Source organism: Heloderma suspectum, chromosome 2 (assembly GCF_057233095.1).
Source record: "Heloderma suspectum isolate Gila_16-S chromosome 2, 16-S_ref, whole genome shotgun sequence".
In the NCBI taxonomy this organism is placed as follows: Eukaryota; Metazoa; Chordata; class Lepidosauria; order Squamata; family Helodermatidae; genus Heloderma; species Heloderma suspectum.
The window spans coordinates 283,899,018-283,924,668 of NC_139459.1; the positions used below are offsets into that span (position 1 = coordinate 283,899,018).

The 25,651-nt window shown below is 44.8% G+C and overlaps 1 protein-coding gene across 1 annotated transcript in view; it reads left to right on the forward strand.

Moving 5' to 3' along the window:
- DOCK3 (dedicator of cytokinesis 3) overlaps window positions 1–24,447 on the forward strand; it is a 454,424-nt gene extending 429,977 nt beyond the window's left edge. Inside the window, exons 52-56 of the mRNA XM_084829818.1 lie at window positions 13,851–13,969; window positions 18,679–18,766; window positions 21,934–22,056; window positions 22,614–22,696; window positions 23,941–24,447. Coding sequence (XP_084685944.1) covers window positions 13,851–13,969; window positions 18,679–18,766; window positions 21,934–22,056; window positions 22,614–22,696; window positions 23,941–24,447 — 920 coding nt within the window. The remainder of the gene's footprint in view (window positions 1–13,850; window positions 13,970–18,678; window positions 18,767–21,933; window positions 22,057–22,613; window positions 22,697–23,940) is intronic.
- Window positions 24,448–25,651: the final 1,204 nt, after the last annotated feature.

Consider the following 25,651-nt stretch of genomic DNA (forward strand, 5'->3'; position numbering starts at 1 on the left):
TCAGCATAAAAGCTAATTTTAAATTCTAAGCCATAATGCACAAATCCATGACTACTACTATTTGACCTAATAGCACATGCCAGGGGTTTCCTGGGGGTGGTGACGGCCGACAGGAAGCTCTGGCATGGGCTGGTCCATGAAGTCACGAAGAGTCGGAAGCGACTGACCGAATAAACAACAAACATTTAGCAATGGTAAATTCCACAGTGATGATGGAAGTTATAATGGAACCTTGACTTATGAATTATCGGTAACTTAACAAGGTTCACAACTGGCCTAGCAGTTAAAGATACTCTGCCAATTTCCATACCTTTGGGACTTTGATTCCAGTCAACTTCCTGTTGTTGTTGTTGTTGTTCAGTCATTAAGTCGTGTCCGACTCTTCGTGACCCCATGGACCATAGCACACCAGGCCTTCCTGTCCTGCGCTCTCTCCCGGAGTGTGCATTCATTGCATCGGTGATGCTATCTAGCCATCTCATCCTCTGCCGTCCCCTTCTCCTTTTGCCTTCACTTTCCCAGCATCAGGGTCTTTTCCAGTGACTTTTCTCTTCGCTTTAGGTGGCCAAAACATTTGAGCTTCAGGGTTGATTTCCTTTAGGATGGACTGATTTGACCTCCTTGCAGTCCAGGGGACTCGTAAGAGTCTTCTCCAGCACCACAGTTCGAAAGCATCAATTCTTCGGCGCTCAGCTCAGCCAGAGTTAGTCCAGCTCTCACAGCCATACGTTACTACTCGGAAAACCATAGCTTTGATTAGACGGACCTTTGTCGGCAAGGTGATGTCTCCGCTTCTTACTATGCTGTCTAGGTTTGCCATAGCTTTCCTCCCAAAGAGCAAGCGTCTTTGAATTTCATGGCTACAGTCATCATCTGCAGTGATCTTGGAGCCCAAGAAAATAAAATCTGTCACTGCTTCCATTTCTTCCCCTTCTATATGCCAGGAAGTGATGGGGCCAGATGCCATGATCTTCATTTTTTTAATGTTGAGTTTCAAGCCAGCTTTTGCACTCTCCACTTTCACCCTGAACAAGAGGCTCTTTAGATCTTATTGACTCTTCCATGAGCCAAGATCGAAGATGGTTCAGATTCAACTAGAATTTGAATGTCTGGACAAGACTCCCATTCCTGACATTTGGCTCTGTTTCGTGAAATATAAAAGTACTAGTGAACACTGGAACGTCCTGCACTCATGTTTACTAAAAAGAAAAAAAATATCAGCACTGGTCTGTTTTGTAGAGTAATGAATATGCTATATTCTCAACTCTGTGCAGAAGTGTCATAACACAACTTCTGGGAGTATATATTTTGGGGCTCCGCTCCATGGATGAGCATGATTTATCTGCATTCTTAAGGCCAATTCAAACAGTTATTAGCAAGTATTTTAAATCAGAGGATCACTTGCATCCTTCCTCCCACCCCCAGTACTGCTACTTCAGAATTGCTATTTCCAAGACTCCTGGAGGGCATGAGATTAGACTACCCCCTCCTCCGGTCAGTAGGCAGGGCCAATCTCTTTCCAGTCTCCTCCAGTGATACAATCTAGCTCTTGGGCAACAAGCCAGAAGAGGAAAAGCGAGAGCACCCCTTCCCAAACAGGGTCCATGGCTGTTTCTCCATAAGACCATCCCAGTGCCTTTTACCACTCTGTTTAAGTATGTATGTAAGTCTGAGTGGCTAAGGCAAGACCATCCAATCTACTGGCAAATAAGCACTACTTACTCCCCAAAGAGTTCATGGAGCAGATTAAGGTGTCACTGATTGATGCTCCATAGCAGCTCATACTTCCACAGCAGTGATTCCAACTAATGGGGAATGTGGGCCACAGGATACCTGCAACAAGTGCATGGAGGCAACATTCTATGAGGATTTTGAGACATCCTCCCTGACGCTTCGGGCATTGGCCACTAGTACTATGTTTGCCAGAGCAGTATACATTTGGGCACAAGACCTAGAAACTATAGATTCTGTTCCTGAAAGATGGGCTAAAGAAAATCTCACACACTGCAACATTCCTTGCTGATTCTTCCATTTATGTGGTTCAAGCACAGTCATGGGCCTTAGAAGCTAATGTGGTAGCCTGGCAAAACATTTGGCTATGTACTTGGGACATTGATCCAGGATCACAGGTCAGATTGGCGAACTTCCCCTTTGTGGGAGCCAGGCTGTTTGGGGAGCCTCTTGAGAAAGTACTGCTTAAAGGGAAGGACAAAAAGAAGTCCTTACTGTTAACCAAGAAAGAGGAGAAGACTGGGGCCCAGTCAAGCATCCGCTCTTACAAGCCCTCAGGTAGATCACGCGGTTTTCAGTACCCAGTGCCAAGTGGAATTGGGGCCAAGAGAGCTGCAAGGTAGATCACAGCACTCCAGTGCTTCATCATCCTCTAACAAGGAGACAAAGAAGCAACAATCTTCCTGACACTGGGCAGAGCAGGACACTAGGGGGCAGAATTCCGTTCACCTTTCATGACCATCTCTAATGTGCGTGCTCTGGAATTAGTGAACCTCAGCTATGCTCTGGAGCTTGTCCACTTACCCAGAAACAAATTTTTGATTACCCCAAATCCAAGAACCCAGTAAAGCATCACAAGTTCAAACAAGCCATCCAGCACTTATTGCACATTCATGTGATCAAGCTGGTTCCTTGGGATCAAGAAAAGTTTAGGGTCTACTCAGATTTTTCCTTAGTGCCCAAGAAAAATGGAGATATAAGAGCAATCCTGGATCTCAAATGGCTGAACAAATTCATCCGAAAGAGAAAATTCAGGATGAAAACTCTCAAGTCTATAGTTACAGCCTTAGAAAATGATGACTTCTTGACATCCATAGATCTTTCAGAAGCATACTTGCATGTACCTATCAGACTCAGCCATCAAACATTTCTGCGAATTCCTACTACCCGCAGCACTACCAGTAGAGGGCCATGCCCTTCAGGGTCACCTCAGTGCCACGCGTGTTCACAAAGATCCTGAAACCTCTGGAGGCCTACCTCAGGCAGCAAGACATATATGCCTACTGCTACCTAGATGACAATCTGGTCCATTCCAAAACCTGGACAAAGGTGCTACAGGATGTCCAGACTACCCCGGAGTGCCTCAGGTCACATCAGTTCATGGTGAATATGCAGAAGAGTTCACCTGAACCAACACGGAGGCTGGAACACCTACATGATCGAGAACGGGATGTATCTCACAGAGGAATGCAAGAGCAAGCCATTACACCTGGCAGAGATAGTTGCATGGGTGGAGCAGATGGAGCTGATGGCCTAGCACAACTACAGGGCCTCATGATGTCATGTCAGGAGATGGTCTCTTGGGCATGCTTCTACTCTCATCCTCTCCAGTGGCTCCTGCTGCCCTTACCATTCCAGGTTGCTCAAAGCAAGCAAGTACTGGTGCAGATCCCAAGCTGGGTCCAGGAGGCGATGCAATGGTGGTTGGATCCGATGTGGTTGTCCAGAGGGGTGTCACTGGAGAAACCCAACAGGGTCATCATCACAATCCAATTTCAGATGGGAGCACACATGGAGTCTCAGGTGACTCACGGAATCTGGTCAGAGAGAGAGGTGAAGAAGACCATCAGCCTGCTGGAACTTCAGCCCATCAAACTGTCACAAATCCCTTGGCCCCCTCTATCCTTAAGCACTCACACACACACAAATAGAGAGGCTTCAGTCTCACGCCTGTAACTCATTATTCACAGGTTCATTACAGATGCAAATCCTTGAAGACTCTGGCTACAAAGGAATGCCTCCAAGGGATTCAAATCGGATCGCCGAAAGTTGCCCCGGGAGGCTTTCTGGCTAGGCTAACTTAGGGAGGGAGGTCCTGCCCCTCGCATGATGCTTCCCTGCGTAGCCTCTCACGCATCTCTAACTGGGTCAACCATCTGAGCTCCACCCCTCACATTTCCCTCTTAGCTCTGCGCCATCTGCTCGCATCTCTTAGGTCACAGTCCTCAATCCCATCCTCCTCTTTCTCGCTGCTTCTCACAGAGGGGGGCAAGGAGGAAGCTTCATGCCCAGCCATCTGGGAGTTGGTAATCTGAGAAGCACGCCTACCTATATCTGAACTGGCTTGTGAAAATGCGTCCCCCAGTTCTGGCTGCTCCTCTTCTGAATCTGAGCTGCTAACTATCTTCCTGTGCTCAGAATCAATCCTGACATCATCCCCGCTTCCATGAGGCCTCCCCCTCCTGTCTTTCCCTGTGGGCCCCCAGTCTTGTGGGAGTAGTGCCAGTGGAAACGGCGAACCAGCAAGGAGGCATGCACATGTTCTACCGGTTCCCAGGAGCATTCGTCCGGCCCATAGCCCTCCCAGTCAACCAAATATTGCAGCTGCCCCTGGAAAAGGTGCAAGTCCAGGATGTCAGCGACTTCAAACCCCTCCCCCCTCCACCACCAAAATGGGAGGCGGGGAGGGTGCAGTTGGAGTGATGGGGGTTGCCAGAGACCAGTGGGGAAAGTAACAAGTAATGAAAAACAGGATGCACCTTCATGGAGGGAGAGAGAGCCAGTCGAAAAGTGACAGGGTTAATTTTGGCCATAATCTGGAAGGGCCCTGTCCGATGGGCTGCCAGCTTCTTACTCGGGGGGTGAGAAGGGAGGTTTCAGGTGGACAACCATACCCAATCCCCAACATGCAGAGCTCGACCAGGTTGGCGATGTCGGTCCGCAGTTTCTTTATACTCTGCTTTCACTTGCTTGACGTTGTCCTGTAAGATGAGATGCACAGAGCTCAATTCCTCTAAAAATTCATGGGCAACAGGCACCAAGGCAAGGCCCAACGAGGAGGGGATGGTCTTGGGATGGTGCCCAAAATTGGCAAAGAAAGGAGTCATTAGCAAGGAGAAGCGTGAGGCCCATTTAGCTGCCACACCTGAAAGCAGATTAATGATAAATCCCACACGAATCTGGTTCGTTTGGAAATCCTCCAGCCAGAGGCGCATATACAGTTCTGATTGGGTGCGGAAAATTTGAAACAGGCCTTTGTCTCCAGCAAACTTCTCCAGCAGAGCTACCGGACATTTCCGACGGGGAGGGAGCGGGGGTGGAGTGGGTGGAGCGGCCTCTTGTAACGCTTGAACAGCACCTATCAAGTGGTTGACCTGATGGCGAAGAGCCTGGTTCTCCTGCATCAATGTGGTTCCATGTTGTGCCCGAGACGGTTGTCAGTGAAGTAGACTGATGAAACAACAAAACAAAACGAGGATTGAAGAGAGGTGGGGGGAAAACTTCAAGCAAGCTGTCACAAATCCCTTGGCCCTCTCTATCCTTAAGCACTCACACACACACAACTAGAGAGGCTTCAGTCTCATGCCTTTAATTCATTATTCACAGGTTCATTACAGATGCAAATCCTCAAAGAATCTCTGGCTACAAAGGAATGCCTCCAGGGGATTCAAAGGAGATCACCGAAAGTTGCCTGCAGTTTGAAAGGGAGGCATTCTGACTAGGCTAACTTAGGGAGGGAGGTCCCGCGGCTTGCATGATGCTTTCCTACGTAGCCTCTCACGCATCACTAACCGGGTTGACCATCTGAGCTCCACCCCTGATGTTTCCCTCTTAGCTGTATGCCGCCGCCTCTCACCTCTTAGGTCACAGTCCTCAATCCCCTCTTCCTCCTGCTCAGTGCTTCTCAGAGGGGGGCAAGGAGGAAGCTTCATGCCCAGCCATCTGGGAGTTGGTAACCTGAGAAGCACGCCTACCCATATCTGAACTGGCTTGTGAAAATGCATCCCCCAGTTCTGGCTGCTCTTCTTCTGCATCTGAGCTGCTAACTATCTCCCTGTGCTCAGAATCAATCCTGACACAAACTGGCACTAGTAGCCTTCCAAAGAGAGATAAGGGAGTGGCATGTATTAATAAATACAGACAATATTTCAGTAAAGGCCTTCATGAACAAACAAGGCAGCACAAGGTCGCAAACCTTGCACAAGGAGGCTGTGGAAATCATGAGATGGGCAGAGGAGAACCTGTCTTCAATCAAAGCCAAACACCTAGCAAGGAAGTCAAATCAGGTGGCCAACTGGCTCAGTCACGTAGCAATTCAGGACATGGGGTGGACACTTCACCCCCTCGTTTTTCAGCAGATTGTCCTTCAGTTTAGACACCCAGCAATAGACCTGTTTGCCTTCCCTCAAAACACAAAGCTGTTGTTGTTCATGACATGGGATCTCTGTCCAGAATGGCCTCAGGGTCTGCTCTGTGTTTTTCCACCATTGCCTCAACAGAGGATCAAGGATCTGAAAGCGGAAGAAGTCCTAGTGGTGCTGTACTGGCTGCACCATCCTTGGTTTCTGGACCAGGTCACCTTATCGACTGAAGGTTTTTGGAGACTTCTAGTTCAAGAGAATCTGCACCCACAACTGTACATGTACCACCTGACAGCTTGGGGGTTGAGTGGCAATGGTTAAGGGACTTAGGTTATTTCAAGGAGGCCCTTAAGACTCCACTAGCCTTCCACAGTTCATCCACTAATAAGGTGTATTCCAATACTTGGAAGGCTTTCTTGTTATGGTGTGAGAGGAAAAACAGGGATCCTGTAAAATGGCAGGTTCAGGATGTTCTGGATTTTTGGCAGGCTAGCCTGGCCAAGGGCTTGACCACTAATACTCTGAAAAGACAAGTTGTGGCCTTGAATAGCATTCTAGATTTCTGGGGTGGGTCTGGTCCTTCAGCTCATACTCACGTACACAGGTTCTTAACAGGGATAGCACTCCTGAATCCTCCTATAATTCATAGGTTTCCTTCATGGAACTTAAACTGGGTCCTTACAGCACTTATGAGCCCGCCCTTTTAAGCCCATGGGGAAGGTGTCTCTAAAAATTCTCATATTGAAAACTGTATTCTTGGTGGCCAGGACTTCAGCACGCAGGTTGTCTGAGCTGGGAGCCTTAACCCATTGCTTTGTGTGTTTCACAAGGACAAGGTGGTTCTCTGCCCAAATCTGTCATTCATGCCTAAGGTGAACTCAGTCTTTCATAGCTCCCAAGAGGCAGTTCTCCCCTTATTCTGCCTTAAGCTTGTACATTACCAGGAGAAGAACTTGCATAAAATGGATGTAAGATGAGCGTTGTGATTTTATTTGGACAGGACAAATTAGGGATGGACGAAAGTCCCTTACCTGTTCTCGAAGCTTGCTTCACGGTGGGGGGGACACGCTTCAGTTCTCCCCCCAAAGTTCAGGCGAGGGGGGGAGGCGCCCTGCCTTGCCCGGCTGAAATTCAGGCCGGGGGGGAGGCGCCCCATCCCTCACCGGCGAAATTCAGGCCGGGTAGGAGCACCCCGTCTACCAGGCCGCGAAAAAAAAGTAAAACACACACACACACACACACACACCCGTGATAGGCTACGTAACGATTTACGTAGCCTATCACGGCTAGATTTCCAAAGTCAGCCGTGATAGGCTATGTAAATCGTCACGTAGCCTATCATGGGTGACTTTGAAAAAAAAAGCGCATACGCAAATGGCGGCTCCCATGGCGACCGCCATTTGCGTTCCTTATTTTGACACGTCTAGTCTACATAAAGATTTACGTAGACTACGGAAAAAATAAGGGCAACGCAAATAGCGTTCCCTTATTTTCGCCATAGTCTACGTAAATCTTTACGTAGACTAGACATGCCAAAATAAGGAACGCAAATGGCGGCGCCCATGGGCCGCCGCCATTTGCGTACGTGCTTTTTTTTTTCAAAGTCACCCGTGATAGGCTACGTGATGATTTACGTAGCCTATCACGACTGACTTTGGAAATCTAGCTGTGATAGGCTACGTAAATCGTTACGTAGCCTATCACGGGCGTGGGGTTTTTTTTTTTACTTTACTTTTTTTTTTTGCAATGGCGGCGGCAGCCGGTCGGGAGACCAGCCGCCGCCCCCGACAAAATGGCGCCGAACCGCCACCGGGACCCGCCGCCGAGAGGGACATTCGGCCACGGTAAGTCCCATCCCGGGGGGGGCGGGGGGCCGGCGGAGAATTTCCCCACCAATTTCGGGAGGCCGAATGCGTTGGCATTCGGCCTCCCGAAGATTCGTGGAGAAATTCTCCACCATCCTTAGGACAAATGCACACAGGGCAACAGAATCCTTGTTTGTGTCCGTTCTGGAGGCATCCCTGGGGAAGAAGGCGTTGGGGCATCTATTTCCAGGTGGCACTGGGAGTGTATCCAGCTGGTGTATGTTAGTTTGGGGAAGCAGCCTCCCAATGGAGTGACAGCTCATTCATTTAGGGGAGCAGCCACTTTGGCTGCATTATGGGGAAGTTCCTCTCTGGAGGAAATATGTAGAGAAGCCCTGTAGGCCTCTGTTCACACATCTACATGATATTATAAAGTGGATAAGTACTGCTCTGCTGATGCAGCCTTTGGCAGGAGGGTGCCGCCATCTTGAGGTGAGATTCACTGGACCCTCACCCAGGAATGGGACTGCTGTTATATATTCTGAAGACTAATCTGCATGCCCTCCAGGAGTCCTGGGAAAAAAGGAAATTCTTACCATGAATTTCTTTTTTCAGGACTCCTGGAGGGCATCCTCCCACCTTTCAGTCCAGTGTATTTGTGATTGGGGGGAGGTAATAGGACTTCTGCCTCCACCACACATGTGAGATAGTAGTCAGGGATCCCTGGGGCTGAGTTCCCTTACTACTGGCATCTCTTTGGTGTTCATGCATTTACAGCTACTGGCCATTTTTCCAGTAGTTGACAGTTTAAGTGTTACAGGTGTTATCATGAATATTTTTGATTTGTGGAAAGAAGGGTTGTCTGCTTTTCTAGTTCCAGTCTGGAGATCAGTGATAGCCCTTCCACTGGAGGAGATGAGGAAGATGTTGGCCCTGCCTACTGACTGGAGAAGGAGGGGCTATCCTGAAGAATAAACTAATCTGCCTGCTCTGTGGGAGTCCTGAAACAGAAATTCATGATAAGAATTTCCTTTACCTCATACATGGTCAGACCCATGTGCATTAGAGTTGAGTTTAGAGCACAGATCTGATGATAGGTATGCTCCTTGTAAGAGTGCCTACAACCACTTTCTGTATGAGAGCATTTGGGTAAAACATTCCATAATGGTTCCATCAGTAGCTTTGATACAGTACCAATCATGTTCCTGGAAGATTAATCTTTTTAATTACATAAATATAAACATTAGCTGCAGCATTTAGTCACATTATATATAAATGCAGAGCACCTTGTCCACCTCTAGACTCTGTTGTTAATATGATATTCACACTTCATGCAGCTGGCATGTTTACTGCATGACTATAATAGTATGAAGGGGAGACAACTTTCTCTCCCCAAGTAATCAGTCTGTGGACCTATGCTAAAGAATCACTAGCCACCATGTCCTTAGATTATGTTTATCAGATTTCTCAGCCTGGAATTAGAATACAAAAGCCTCTCAGGTAAACATACTTGAAAAGAACATTTTAAGCCTATATTTTTAGATGTGTTTAGTGCATTTTGAAGACTGCGTGTACTCACAATGGGAGCTGTCAGGTCTTTCTTGCTAATTCTGTTCAAACTTCTCTTCTTCTCTGCCTGAACAGCAAATCACATCTGTTTAATCAGCACTGCATAGTAGCATTTAAACACCTGACTCTGTATTTAATATAAGCTCTTAGAAGGCTTCAGCTCAGGAATCAGTTGATGTTTGGGCTAGAGGCAAATTGTTTAGAAATATCAGGGGTAAGAATATTTGCAGCACAGTCCTCTGTGTGTTTACTGAGAAGTAAGTCCCACTGTGTTCAGTGGTGCTTACTCCCAGGTTCAGTGTGCACTGGATTGCAGCCTTAGTATTTCTAGTATCTAATAGTATTTACAAGGTGCCACAAGACCATACGTTGTTTTTAATGCAACACACAAACATACTACACCTCTGGAAGTTAGAATTTTTAAGACTTCAGATATATTATTTCAGTATTCCTTCCAACACTCAGCAAAGTAATTTTTAATTTTTGTGAATCACCCAGAGAGCTTCAGCTATTGGGCAGTATAGAAATAAAATAAATAATAAAATAAATAAAGTAAGCCAGTATGTCTGCTTACAATATAATTAGGGGTAGCAGGCAGTTCAGAGTTAGAAATAATGGATTGCCACATAGTGAATTTATGGTGGAGCTGAGATTGAAACTGGAGACTTCTAGCTTATGCTATTAACAACTACACAGTCCAAAGTTTCATGTGCATCCAGAATATATAGCAGACATTTGCAAAATATTGGATCTAAATGAAAATATGTTGCTAAAAATCGGTCCTTTTAGTAATTTGTACTGCATTTCTTTGCTCAAAAGTATACTTTAGTATTGTGATGAGACCTGCTAGTTCTTCACACGTTTTGTTTTCCTGTTTTAAAAATTAATTTCAACTTGTATAATGTAAACTGGAAAAGATGATTACGGATTATAAATGAAAAGCATAGATGTCCCTTGTGCAAACGATGTGGCTTTACAAACCAAGCCAGTGAAGTGCTATTTTGAATGGGAATCCCACAACAGATATTGTTATTGTGAAATATTTAGTTTTATACTCCAGCAAGGCTTTGCAGAAGGACTATGTTTATAATCTAGCTTGCTCATCACATTCTCTTACAAAGGGAATTTCTGTTGGTTTTATCCAGCTGTGTCCTTCCTTTCACAGAAGTTTCTTTGATCCAGCAGAGGTTTCTGTGAACTAAAGGAGGGGAGGCTATTTTTGCTTGTTCCCCCTTGCCTGTGCAGCTCCCTGTGCACACCTAAATGTGCTGGAGAATATTGGGGAGCCCTCTGGAACAGTGTGAGAAGTGACATCAGGGGCTGCAGGAGAAAAGGCAAATGGGGGGGGACCCCCACACTCCATTCATGGAAACTTTCACTGGATCAAAGAGTTTTCCATTAACAGAAGAACAGCATTGGATATGATCCATAGTGACAGATTAGTCCTACCCTTTTTAGCACATCTGTGGTTAGAGAAGAATACTGTTCCTCAGTTTAGTTCAGAGTATAGTTCTGAATGCCACTTTTTGAGGGATAAATAGGAGTGAGATGTTCTTTTCAAGTCCTGCTTGTAATCTTTCTTGGGAATCTGACTGACCAGTGGTGGAAACAAAAAGGTGGACCATTGATCTGATCCAATGGGGCATTTATGTTCATTCTCACATGAAAAGAACATACCTTTATACAGTTGTACAGTCCCTCAAAAATAAACTTATATAATGGCTTAGGGTAGCCTGTTTTTAGATAGTCTAATGGTTATTACATTAGGAGTAAGGGGATCAGGATTCAAGAATAATAAACGTAGCAAGTTTTACAGTTTCAAACGCCGCAATACACTGTTCTTGGTTGCTGAGAAAACTATCCCCCTGCTAATACACCCATTGCAATAGTAAGAACCATGTAGAATGTGCTTAAGCGAGAGGGTCACAGGCATCTACTGAATAATGCCTGTGACATCACTGTTGATAAATCACACAACATCCTGATTTCCCATACATGTGCCATTTTGTGACCTTTATTTACTACTTTAAAAGTTGAGTACTCTCCCATTTAAGTGTGGGAGTGCTGCTCTTGTGGCATGTTACTTTAAACATGTTACCTGAAATAGGCAGTTTAGATGTGCACATTTGTGCATTGTCTGAAGAAGTACCAAACATACAAATAGTGAGCATTCAGCATGGTTTATGCACTTGTGAAGTTGCCCATTAGCACCTGAAAAAACAAGCACTTGGTCCTTAGATACTCAATTTGCAGGTAGATAAACACATTAATTAAAGAAGTGTGGACATGTGTCTTTTTCTTTGCCAAGAAAATATTGATAAAAGCTTGAATGAACAGGTAGGATTTACAAATTTACAAATAAGCAGCGTGTATTTTTAAAAAATCTTTATTTTTGTTTTAAATGAGTTTTTGACAAATACTGCTCTCTGTTGATTACTTGAAGTCACAGAATGAATGCATAGAAAGCAAACCTTTAAAACAAAAACAACCATGTCATCAAAAGTAGCACAGGTATAGTTTACAGATCATGACACAGTCTATTTGGAGCAATGTGGTTTCCCAAATGTATGGTACACAATAGCTACATCTGTGTTCCTAAAACAATATGAGGAATATATTATAAATTGAAGAAATGTGCTTTGTGCCATAATACAATTTCTGGTACTCCTAAAAGATCAGTATTTTATATTTTGTCATGCAGAAATAGGACTATCTATGATGTGTATGTGAGTAAAAGAGCCAGCATAAATATTGTTTATTTAAATGAATATTGTGAATGACAAGGTGTTCAGACCATTTGTGTTCTATGTTGTGGTGAAAATGTAATAGGAATGAGGAAACAACATCTAATCATACAGTGGAGTTTATATTTATTTGAGCTTAATAACATGAGAGAAACTGCAGTAAGTGTGGGGCTTTCACCTGCACTGCTAACCATATTATACCTTTCCCTTTCTGCTAAATCTCAATCTATAACCTGCATGCTGTGCTTCTGTTGATGTAAAAATCATATCAAGTAGAAAAAACAGTTATGTTGGAGTGGTTCAGATATTATTTATGTGGTCAAGTACAGTTTGCTGAGGGGAGCATGTCAATATAGCAGGCATGGCTATACAATATGTTGTTTGCACCTTTCTGTGAAGAACATGTTTGTGGCATAGATAAGTCACAAGTTAAAGCCCATATCAGCAGCTTCAAAATGTGCATCACGTTCTGCACATTAATAAGGACAGTGGTTTACCGTGTTATCCTTATTCATGGGGCAATCTTTAAACAGCAGTACACTTCAGGAAGTACATTTCTGCGTGGACTTTCCCCACAAAAGATGATAGTGCAGTGGTAACCTATGTAATGTCCCAACCAACATCTGTCCAAATAGCAAATGTCAACAGACATATATTGACAAATTCCATGTTCTCACATTATCAGATAGGCTTGTTAACTGCTTAATTCAGTCTTCCAAACATCTGGAGGGCACCAGGTTTGGAAACTACAACTCCAATCAACCCCAGTCAGCATGGCCAATTGTCAGGGATGATGGAGTTGTGCCGCAAAACATCTTGAGGACACCAGGTTGGGGAAGTCTACCTTAATTGCTTATTAATTATACAGTATCTAGAAGCGCAAAATGTCATGTGAATGCTTTTAGTTAATAAAATATGGGAGTGTCAAGCTACATTTTGAGCTTATATCCATGCCTTATTTTGTTGCATGAAGCAGATAAAGGTGTGGTAAAGTTGAAAAAGTTATGATCTTTTCCCATGCAATCAAACACATAAGTGCGCTATTGTGTAGTTCTCCTTAATCTGCTGCTCGCGCTCCCAATTGGGAGGGGGAGCGGCATGCAATGGAAGCCCTGCTGTCATCTCAGGTCAGTGATCTGAGATAACAGCAGGGATTCCTCTCCCAGCTTGCCCTGGAGGAGCAGGGCTTGAGGAGAGGCCTTAGTTATGGTCCTACAGGGCAGATGGGCTGGCCTGATGGGCCAAAGGTTCCCCATTCCTGGTGTAGTATAGACATATGATGGTTTAGCAAATAAGAAATTGTGTACATGTGGAAAGACAACTGTTGCTTGGTGGATCTACCAGATGCTGTTTTATTTTGGTAAGAATTGGCTTGCAGAATGCATTTGTTGACTTGCTAAGCTGTATGCTATAGGCCCAGCAGTTTGTCTGTGGTGTTGTTTTTGTTATGGGCTGAACACCAGAGCAGTTATTCCTATGAACCATTAGTTGCTGATTAAGTTCATTACCATCTTCCAGTGGAATTTTATAAATGTTTCATACTTGCAACTCATGCTTCTCAAAAAGACTAGGTAACTGGGCCAAAGAGAATCTCTGTTATGTTTTGTCATTTGTACGTGATTGTTCTCACTTGTTTACAGGCTCTCCCTCTCTACCAGATAAATACCGGCATAATCGGGAGCTGATGATGCTACTACCAACACACCGGGACCGACCTAGCAGTGCCATGTATCCTGCAGCCATCATGGAAAATGGACAGGTAAGGAGTTCAGTAATTTTTTATTATTTTTTTTAGTATGCAAGCTCTAACATGGAATTAGCATACAGATCCATTTTCTGGACAGAAAAAGGCATGTTTTGGAAATGGGGACCAATGGTATTGATTGATTGATTGGTTTGATTTGATTTGATTTGGTTTATTATCCACCCATCTGGCCGGGTACCCAGCCGCTCTAGGCGGCATACAATACTAATAACAAATTTACATAATCATCTGAACAAAAAAAAATAACAAAACAACACTGCTCTAAAAAACCCTAACCCACCCCAAATGCCCACCTGAACAGCCTGGTTTTTAAAGTCTGACAGAAGTTCATCAAAGAGGGGGCATGGTGGAGGTCACTAGGATGGGAATTCCATAGAGTAGGGGCCACCATGGAAAAGGCCATCTCCCTAGCCCTCACCAGCCTAGCTGTCCTGGCTGATGGGACAGACAGAAGGCCTACCAAGGCCGATCTCATTGAGCGGCGTCCCTGGTGTTGTTGGAGGCACTGGGCCAGAACCATATCGAGTTTTAAAGGTCAATGCCAACACCTTGAATTGGGCCCGTAAAACAACTGGTAACCAGTGCACTCCTTCAGCACTGGAGTGATGTGCTCTCACCGACAGCTGCCTTTAATCAGGGGAGCCACCACATTCTACACCAGCTGCAACTTCCGAACCATCTTCAAGGGTAACCCCACGCAGAGCGCATTACAGTAGTCTAGGCGAGAGGAGACCAGGGCATGAAGTACTGATGGGAGCAGATGGTTCAGGAGATAGGGGCACAGCCACCGTATCAGATGGAGTTGGTACAGCGCTACCTGGCTGACGGCTGACACCTGAGCCTCGATGGACAGCTGGGAGTCTAAAATGACCCCCAGACTGCGGACCTGGACCTTCAGGAGTATCCACACCCCATTAAACACCAGGTCAATATCACCCAACCTCCCCTTGTCTCCTACAAAAAGTACTTCGATTTTGTCAGGGTTCAGTTTCAGTTTAGTCCTTTCCATCCAGCCACTCACTGACTCCAGACACTTGGACAGGGTTTCTACAGCCAACCTTGGCGAGGATTTAAATGAGAGGCAGAGTGGCGTGTCATCCACATATTGGTGACACTGCACCCCAAACCTCCTGATGATAGCCCCCAGTGGCTTCATAGAGATGTTATATAACATCAGGGAGAGAATAGAACCCTGTGGCACCCCACAAGTGAGCAGCCAAGGGTCTGAAGTCTCGTCCCCCAGAGTCTCTGGTACCTGCCAGGTAATACGGTGTCCCCGATGCCCAACCTCTCCAGGCGGTCTAGGAGAATACCGTGGTCGATGGTATCAAAAGCCACTGAGAGATCAAGGAGAACAAAGAAGGCGCATTTGCCCCTACCCAGAGCTCTCCCCATATCATCCACCAAGGCGACCAAGGCCGGTTCTGTCCCATGCCAGGCCTGAAGCCCGAATGAAATGGATCCAGATAATCAGCTTCTTCCAAGTGTGCCTGCAACTGCAAAGCCACTACCTGCTCAATCACCTTGCCCAAAAACGGCAGATTCGAGACAGGGCGAAAGTTGTTCAAGCCTTGGGGATCCAAGGAGGGCTTCTTTAACAGTGGTCTTATCACTGTCTCCTTGAGGACTGATGGCATCACTCCCTCCTCAAGGGAGGAATTCACCACCACTTTGATCCCCTCCCTAAGACTCTCCCTGCAGCTCATAATAAGCCATGATGGGCAAGGATCGAGTAAGCAGGTGGTCGGCCTTAAACATGAAAGCACCTTGTCCGCTTCCTCTGAAGGAAGAAGCTGGAACCGATCCCACACAACAAGCCTGCCACTGGCCGCCCTTGGTTCACTAACAGTATCCACAGCTCACAGAATAGCACTCCTGATCCAGTCAATTTTATCTGTAAAGTGCTTTGCAAACTCATCACAGGAGGCCTTAGAATGCTCCATTGGTTCCAGAACAACTGGACTGACCAGGTTCCGGACCACTTAGAACAGCTTTCTGGGACAGCACTCTGCAGACGCGATAGAGGCAGCATAAAAATTCTTTTTTGCTGCTCTTATCGCCACATGGTAGTCTGAAGCGACAGCTCTAACCCATGTCCGATCGTCTTCAGAGCGAGATTTCTGCCACTGGCGCTCTAGTTGTCTTACCTCCCACTTCAGAGCTCGCAACCATGGGGTGAACCATGGTGCAGCCTGAGCTATGTTCATGGGGAGAGGGAGTTTTGGAGCCACATGGTGTAATGCCCCAGTGATTGCAGCATTCCAGCCACCCACCAGGGTCTCAACCAAGCAGCCATTTGCATGCTCCAAAGAATCCCCAAGCGCAATCAGGAATCCATTTGGATCCATAAGACGCCTGGGGTGGACCATCTTAATGGGGATTGTAACCAAGAAGTCCCACCTCACCAGGTAGTGATCTGACCATGACAAGGGTGGGGTGGATATACCTCCAATTTCCAGATCACTCCCCACCTCTCTGGAAACACAAGCTCTAATGCATGGCCAGCTACATGGGTGGGCCCAGTTGGAATAGGGTGCAGCTCCCAGGAAGTCATGGTCTCCATGAAGTCCCGAGGCGCCTCCGAATGTATATTGAAGTCCCCCAACACCAACAAGTTAGGGGACTGCACATGCACATCAGAGACCACCTCAAGCACCTTGGCCAGGGAGTCTGTTGTGCAGCGGGGTGGATGGTACACGAGCAGAATCCCCAGACTGCCCTTCGGGCCCAACCTCCAGTACATGCAGTCAGCAACCCTGGTCTCCCAGAGAGGGAGTCTGGTGAGGACCAAGGACTCCCGGCAGATAACAGCCACTCCCCCTCCCCGACCCCCAGCCTTCGGCTGCTGCGCATACGAAAATCCAACCGGGCAAATGGCCGCAAGAATGGGACCAGCGGCCTCATCTAGCCAGGTCTCTGTAATACATGCCAGGTCCGCACCCTCATCCAGGATCATGTCATGGTTGAGAGATGTTTTATGGGCAATGGACCTGGCATTACACAGCAGCAGACAAAGGCCAACGGATGGAGTCACGCATCCCCCAGCCATCCTTCAGCTCTGGACAGGCCTGGAACAGGGGACAGATATTGTGCATCTCTCCCCTGTTCCCCTTACCCAGCATGGCCTGCCCCTAGCGCTCCGCCAGCATCTGCCGGCCAGCCTCGGTATATTCTGGCCCCCAGAACTGGCCCCACTGCGTCTGCCAGATGCCACGTTCCTGCCTATCAGGTGGGCACCCCACCCTTAAAATCATAAACACAACCCCAAAGCCCACCACCCACCAACAATGTTTAAAAACTACAACCCAGGCCCTCTGCTCTCTTGTAGCTCCCCTGAGTGGTTCACCCAAGTTATAAGCCTTTTAGGGTTGACCGAAAGCTGTGTGATCCTTCTAGCGGGGGGGGGGGTCGAGTGAGCTCCTTGCAGCTCCTCCCTCTCTGGCTGAGGTATAGGACCAGGTTGGCCTCACCCTTGTAATGATGTTCTTCCCAGGAGGCAGGAGATGCAGCCTCCCGGTGGCCCTCAGTTCCCCAGCTGATGGATGAGGCCAGAGTCTGCAGTCCCAGGGAACCAATGGTAGGGAGGAACTTGAAGTTGACCTTAACAGAGGGAGTAGTTTCTATTCCCCAGTCTGCTTCTACTTTGAGCAGGGCAGGACAACAGGTTCAGTACTCCTCAGAATATCAGGCAATTCCTTACTCGGTTTTTTTATTCATTCTTCTTGTATGTCTTCTGTTCTTAAAAGAGAGAGAGAGAGGGGAGGGAAAGGAAAATAAGGTTCTGAACCCCTTAACATGAGGGAAAGGTTCTGAACCCCTTAACATGAGGGAATGGGTGTTCAGACAAGCAGGCTGTGCTGCTGCACATCCTGCAGATTGAAAGAGGTATTGCTTCCCTGCTGGGAGCCATGCTTAAGAATAGTTCCTACTCATCTCCCCAGGAAGGGGAATGTTTGAAGTTTTCTTTGCTCCTTTGTGCCATAATTAATGTTGCTTCTTCTCTTATCCATTTTGAACAAGGTGATTAGCTATTCCTTTATTCAACATCTTATTATAATCAGCCACAATAGCTGAGGAAGATAGACCAGTCTTCCAGCATTAATTGAATGTAAAACATTTGATAACTAGGCAATGCTGATGGAGGAAGCAAATTGCATAGTTAAATGCTTGTGAGAGAACAGCCGGAATTCTATAAGGAAACAAGTGGCATGACCTTATCTCATGCATAGTTCAGAAATTACATATAGAGTTAGATGATTATTTAAGGATTACAAATTCCAGTGACATGTAACCAAAGAATAGACTGTCACTTACCGCTTGTTAATTTTTTCATTGTTTGGACACTAATAGGCCCGGATAACCTATACATGCTGCAAGGGTCTCATTAGGTTTTGATTGTCCTAAACCAGCCTTTCCCAATCTGATGCTTCCAGTTATTTTAGAGTACAGCTTTCATAATGCCCCAGCCAGCATGGCTAATGGTCAGGGACGATGGGGAAGTCTGTCTAAACAAATAAAATGGTTACATCCTCCAAGAAACTTACACTATAACTAAAAAGTGAGTTGGTTGATATAGATATGCTGCCATTCATCTGAGTGAGATCTTCTATTGCAGAAAAGAAATTCAACCAGTAATCCTAGGGTTCTGTATTGGCAAATATGTAGTAGTTTGTTCTCAAAGTACCATCTTTCCTCTTTTTTAGCACCCAAATTTCCAGCGAGCCTTGCTCCAGCAAGTGATTGGACCATGCAAACCCTGCAGTGATCCCAATCTGTCTGTTGCTGAAAAAGGTATTGTTTGCCCTATTTTATATTTTGTTTATGACATTTAAATCAGATATTGCTTTTTTGCTACAGGAGTTTGATATTAATAGGATCTCATTTTATGTTTATGCAAAATGGCCTTATTACTACTCTCTTGAACTGAGTTCATATGTGAATTTTTCTCTACACTGAGATAATCTCTACAATAAAACCAAGCATATATCTCATAACATTTGAAATGCATCCCAACTGTTTATTTTGTCATGAGCATGCAAAACAAGCTGGTGATGTACACAGCAGCTGGCCAGTTCATATACTCCCAACAGAATATACCGTTTCGTGCCACGCTTCAAACTGATAGTGTCCATGAAGGAAAAACATCACTTATGAAGCAGCCCATAGTATCAGTTAAGATACTGCTTGTTTTATTTCTGGTTTTCATGTGTATTCTGTACTAAATTGGATCACATGATTGCCCAAGCTAAAGAAAATAAATTAGCTTTAGATAATGGCCATTAAGATCCACCTGTTGAATACAATAGTGATATGAATGTCAATTTTAATTCCATCAGGCGGGCATTTATATTGATTGGCTGGGGGACATTGCAGAAGCACATCATTTGAATTTTTCTTTGTGCTCTCAAACAGCAAATATATTTGGTAACTGTTCTGTGAAATGGTGGCATTTAATCCATCATTATAAATTAGTAATTAAAATGAATTGTCCAGGAGCAAAGGGCAGACACTTTTTGATCAGATAAACCAGCCAACAAAGATGGTTTTTTACTAGTAGCAAGCATCAGATGGGATTCAAATGGCACTAAATGAAAGTTATAAGTAGGACCCCTATCTATGGTCAGTTACTTTTATTCCCCCCTCCCCCGCAGTAGTCAGTCTTTCTGAGATACTGGGCATCTCTACACCAGCCTAAAATCCTGCATTTAAAACGGGACTTTCTGCTTCCATTTTAAATGCAGGATCACAACGATTCCCTTTTTCACGTGCTTCCTTTTATCCCGCCCCCTTCCCCCACCTTATCCCCATATGAGTCTTCCATTATCTTTCATTGATCCCACTCCTCTTCTTGCTGCTTTTACACTTTTCACAGAGGAAACTGAAGTGGAACACAACGGGGTAATTTGTGGATAGCTCATTATCTGTGATCTATTTAAAAGTGGAAAAAAGGGCATTTAGTGCCTTGAATGATCATGGCGTCATTTAAAGAGCTCACAAACTTCCATGAAGGAGCAATATCAATCGTAGGATAAAAGCTCCGTGTGAAGGAGCCCATTGATGCAGAGTACACACACCAGTGACTACCATAGATATCCGTTCTGATGTATATTCTACATAAAAGATGCCTCAAACGAGTCCAAACTGAGGTCCTAGCTTCTCCTGCATTCTCGGGCCATTTATAGCCCACATGTATGATTGCAGCATTGTCCCTCTTGACCATATCACTGGCAGTGGTGACATATTTCATTACAATGTCAACAGCAGTGTAGTAGCATGCTGTGCCTAATTTATTTTATTTCTATCCTGCTTTTCAATCTAGAAGAATCTTCAAGGCAGCGTACATAAAATAACGCAATACAATAACATTGGGACTGCTTCTACCCCTTTAAACACATTGCTGTGGAGTAGCACAGTTTCACTCCTGTTGGCGTTGTGTGCTATCACAGGACATAGCTGCTTGTTTTGGGTGTTTCTAGTAATAATCAGCAAAGACATTTCTGGACAGGAGCTGTATCTCTCCATAGGCCATTTCAGCATGACACTGCTTCCCATGTTCCATTTTTTATCCTAATATTCCTTCCTGTCAGATATCCTTTTCTTGTTTATTCAAATTACTCCTAATACAAAGATAATATGAATTAATTAAGTCTAACTGGAAATACCCAAGAAATCAGAAGAATAACCAGTATTGTTTAAAAACTATCCAGAATTATATGCTACCAAAGGTGTGTGGGGCTTTTAGCATATTTATTGGAGCTTTTAATGTATAGATTTTTCTATTATCGGTTTAAAAAGATATCAGCGCAGCTGCAGCTGACATTTCCCCAAGAAAGAGATAAGTAACAACATAATTGTAAAAGTTATCTAGTGCAGTAAGGCAGCATTTGTACAATAATGGTGCATAGTTAAAAGTTGAGCTTTGTCTGTTAGAAAAACAATCACATTTGTACTCTACTGGTGCCAGTAGAGCCCACACACAGTGAGGAGTGGGTTGAATTTAGGGGGGAAGCAGCTGGGTGGAAAGGTTTACCCTCCTCCTCGTATGCTTACACTAATTATTTTTAGAAAATCAGGATCAAGTACATGCTATGTATTTAACATTTTACAGGCAGCTATGAAAAATGGAATTAACACTTTCTTTTGTTTATACATCATCATTAACCATGCATCATAACTCAAAACTGGAGTATAGCTGGTGCTATGTTCTGACTATAATGGGAAGCAAATTACTTCCATTATAATCTTGGCTTTACCACTGTCTGTGAAAATTGGGTGCATTTCAAGGCTGCTGTCTGTTCCTTCCTCTTCCAGCCACAGTACTCTGCTCTACTACTGAGGCTGATGTGTGACTTTGGCCAAGACCTGTGCCTGAATTTTCCTATTGATTAGATTATGGTTGATGTTTGGCAGCGAGAGCAATATTTCTTAAGAAAGGATTTCTGTGCAAATCTTGGTAATAGTAGAAAAACAGTCAAAATGTTTAGAAAGCATCTCATTTTTTATATGATTGCTACCATGGATCATGTAAGGACATTGTCTTTATGAGGCAAAATACAGCTCTCTATTTTGTTTGATTTCATGATGTATCAGAAATATTTTTTTTAAGTAGTTTGGAACTGGGGGAAAATATTTACTTCATCTTGGTCATCGCGGCACAGTAACAGGCTCTGTTCTGCACAGTGAAATTTATTTTCTTAGTTACTACTTTCTTTATCTTGCTTTAAAAAAATTAAAAGATCAAGTTAATTCCTGGAAGCTGTTCTGTTCATGTAATCATAAAGCGCAAAGTTCCTATCACTCACTACCTTCACAACAGAACATACCTAATGGCATGGGGCCAGTCCCAAAATACTCCAGAGAGTTTGAAAGAAAGAAAAAGTCAGCCTTCAAGTACCACCAAGTCCCAGTGAAATTTGTATTACAATATTACCCAAATTCCATCTGTTTCCATCCTTCAGCTGTTCCAGCAGCACCAAGCAGCTGGAGTCTGGACAGCGGAACCAGAGAGGCCTTGCCATTCCTGTCTGCTCATGTTGGGAGCATCCTGGCCCCACCAGTGCCTCCCCGAAGCCTACCCCATGGTAAGGAATTGGCCAGTAGGTCTGCAGAAAAAGTCCTGCACTAATGTGCAGATAAACCATATGAAGGCCCACACTGACATTTTCCTTCTGTAAAAAGAAAAAGTAAAAGGAAGCGATTTTCCTGATTTTCTTGGCTGACATCAATCTTTAAAGCATCAGCAGTACTATGAACATGCTTTGGGACTGGAATTAGGCTTATGAGTGATGTAAACTAACCGGATGTCTTGCTAAAAGCTTTAGTCTACAAATAAATATTTATTGAGAACCAGTTATTGAAGAAAAAATGAGGTTTCAGATATTTAATGCTAAAGAGCCTGTTGTCTTGCCACGGGAGCCTTGATATTATATCAGCTGTGGGTGAGATTCTATAGATACTATTGAATTTTTATTCATTCTTTCTGTTAATGTGAACATTGGATTCCATGTAAAAGGACTGGTTTATAGGAAACTGACAATAGGTTTTCAGGATTTACATCTGTCTTCACTAACATCACAGAAAGCTTAAGGAATATGAACAGAAACATTGACTTACTGCTCTTTGATTTATCTCATTTAAGGTCACTATTCACTACATTTTGATGCCTTCCATCACCACCTTAACGATGCCCCCCCAGCACTGCCTGCACGTACACTGCGCAAGGTAAAGAGCTCTCTCTAACTACAGAATCCATCTAATTCAGTTGATGTACTGGGAGCAATTCCTTACCAGATAATTATTTATATTGACTCACTCCAGTGTTTGCCATGAGAGTTCAGTAGGAGATGTATCACTCTCTTATTATTTAGACTAGAGATTGAAGACCTGCGTGTTGTCACCTATAGACCAGGGATGGGGAATGTGTGGCCCTCCAAATGTTGTTGGACTGCAACCCCCATCATCCCTCACCATTGGCTATGCTGGCTAAGGCTGGCGGGAGTTGCAGTCCAACAACATCTGGAGGGCCACATCTTCCCCACCCCTGACCTAGACTTTCATTAAATTTCTATCCTACTGCTTCTGAGAGCTATCAGCTCATAAAAATAGAGCAATTAGAAACTAGTAAATGAGGGCTCAACTAGAATAGACAAGGGAGATCTGTGATCAGGACCTCCTGAGCCAGGAGTGGGGGGATTTAACCCCTTTCTCCTGCATCAGTTTCCTAGTCTATATCCTCTCCTGCAAGCTGCCATATGTCCCATGGGGGAAAACATACAAATACAATATGGTAGCATAGTATGAAATGTCATGATGTTGAAAAGAAACCCCTTTTGTTCTTTTACATAAACTAGTTGCCCCGATGATCAACTTTATCAAAAATTAATAATTGGGAGCCACAATTTTGCTCAATATGGTTTTCTGTAGCCCTCTGGCATTCATGACGGGAGAAGCCTGTGCCTTCCTCTCAGCTTACACTGGATTGTCCTCACAGTTGTGCTGGGCTTCCATGACTCTTGGAGCACCTCCAAAGTGCAACACAACTACAGAGAAGGCTGGAGCATTCGAAGTCAGGGCTGGCAGCTAGCCCCTAGCCTGAGCCCTGTAGCAAGGAAGGGGAAGTTTCAGGAAAGGGGGGGTGGCATGTCAGAGATTGGTAGCTCCTGAAACCATATGGAGATGCAGAAACATTTATTTAGGTAGTATCCAACTGTACCCCAGCACTAGTGCTAATGACGTTGTGCTAACATAAACCAGCGCTTGTGCAGTGTAACGAGCGTTTGCTAGGGGAATGGGGGAAAAGTGACAATTTGCTGGACATTGCCCTAGCAAGCACAAGTTACATTGTGCATGTGTTGGTTTGTGCTAGCATAAAGTCATTTGCATTAGTGCTGGTGCGCAGTTGGATGCTACCCTTTGTACGTTTTAACATGTGTATATCCACTCTGTGTTATTTTTCTTTTAAATAGTCACCTCTTCACCCGATTCCTGCATCACCCACAAGTCCCCAGTCTGGCCTGGATGGAAGCAACTCCACTCTCTCAGGCAGTGCCAGCAGTGGAGTGTCCTCATTAAGTGAAAGTAACTTTGGGCATTCATCTGAACCCCCTCCTCGAACTGACACTATGGATTCTGTCCCTAGCCAAGCCTGGAATACTGATGAAGACTTAGAGACACCCTACCTCCCTGTCAGGTACAGTCTCTCGGAGCCTGATGTTCTGGAAACTCTCAAATCCCAGCCATGCCGAAGCCACTCTGCTCCATCTGGAGTCATTCCTCAGGATGCTGTGGACCCTCCAGCTCTGCCCCCTAAACCATATCACTCCCGTCTCCCAAACATGGATAATGAGGAGGGAATGATTTTGGAAGAGGAAGAAAAACACCGGGCACTGCATCGCAAAATCTCCCAGCCAATTAGTGGTGCAAAAGATGAGCAGGCCAGAGTAGCATGGGAGCATGGCATCAGTGAGCAGTAGGCAAAACTATGAGTAAGAATAGTTTGCATGATCATTCCAGGTCTAAGAAACCAGAAGAGAAAGAGTTTATAAGAGGCTTCAGAGAAGAGGAAAAACTGAATTGGTTTATTCTCTGCTGCTGTGGGAATGACTGGAGCCAGAGACTGGGCCAGCATGTGCAGTTGCTGCTTTCCTTTTTATTTAATTTTATACTTTTCAGATTTTTAGTGGTTTGGGGTTTTGTCTATTTTTTGCAGTGGGTGCTTCATTCCTTCCACAGTTTATCAGACAGCAGGAAGTGATATATATGATGTTAGCTGTAGACACTTGCAGAAACTGAAAAGTATTAGAATTTTAAGGGGGGATGTGGCATGGAGTTTTTATAAGCTTTCCTCCCAGTTTTGAGATGCGCACAAGTTGAAGCAGTTGCACTAGGAATGTGTTTATTTGCTGTAGTAAGTGAATGCTCATTTCAAATTCAGGGATTCCATGAAGTGTCAAGCCAGAAGGTACACAGGTTAGAGGCACTGAAGCTTGCTTAGGAAGAAACAGGATCTTCCAGACTTGAGGCATATAAACTACTTTGCAGTGGTCTCTCTGCATTGCCTCAGGTGGTGAAACAATCTACCCAGTGCTTACTGGCTGCCATGTCAATTTTAAGGCATCATTTAAAACATACCCTTCCTAGTTTGTCACAGACATTTTGATTTCCTGCTTTTCCTATTGTCGCTGCCATCGGTTTTTACCAATGCTATTGTATGAGGGAAATACCTAGTCATGAGACTTGTAGCCCAGTCTTAGCCTTTCTGTGCCTAGGCCTAGACAGGTTGTTGACACTAGCAGTTTAGGAATTCAGAGAGTAGTAGCTTATGCCACAGCAACTAGGTAACTGAGCTAGAATAAAAGGAAAGGTTGAGCACATGCTTGACCTTTGCATGAAGGCTTTGTTGTTGTTTATTCGGTCAGTTGCTTCCGACTCTTCGTGACTTCATGGACCAGCCCACGCCAGAGCTTCCTGTCGGCCGTCGCCACCCCCAGCTCCCCCAAGATCAGGTCCGTCACCTCCAGAATATCATCCATCCATCTTGCCCTTGGTCGGCCCCTCTTCCTTTTGCCTTCCACTTTCCCTAGTATCAGCATCTTCTCCAGGGTATCCTGTCTTCTCATGATGTGGCCAAAGTACTTCAGTTTTGCCTGTTAATATCATTCCCTCAAGTGAGCAGTC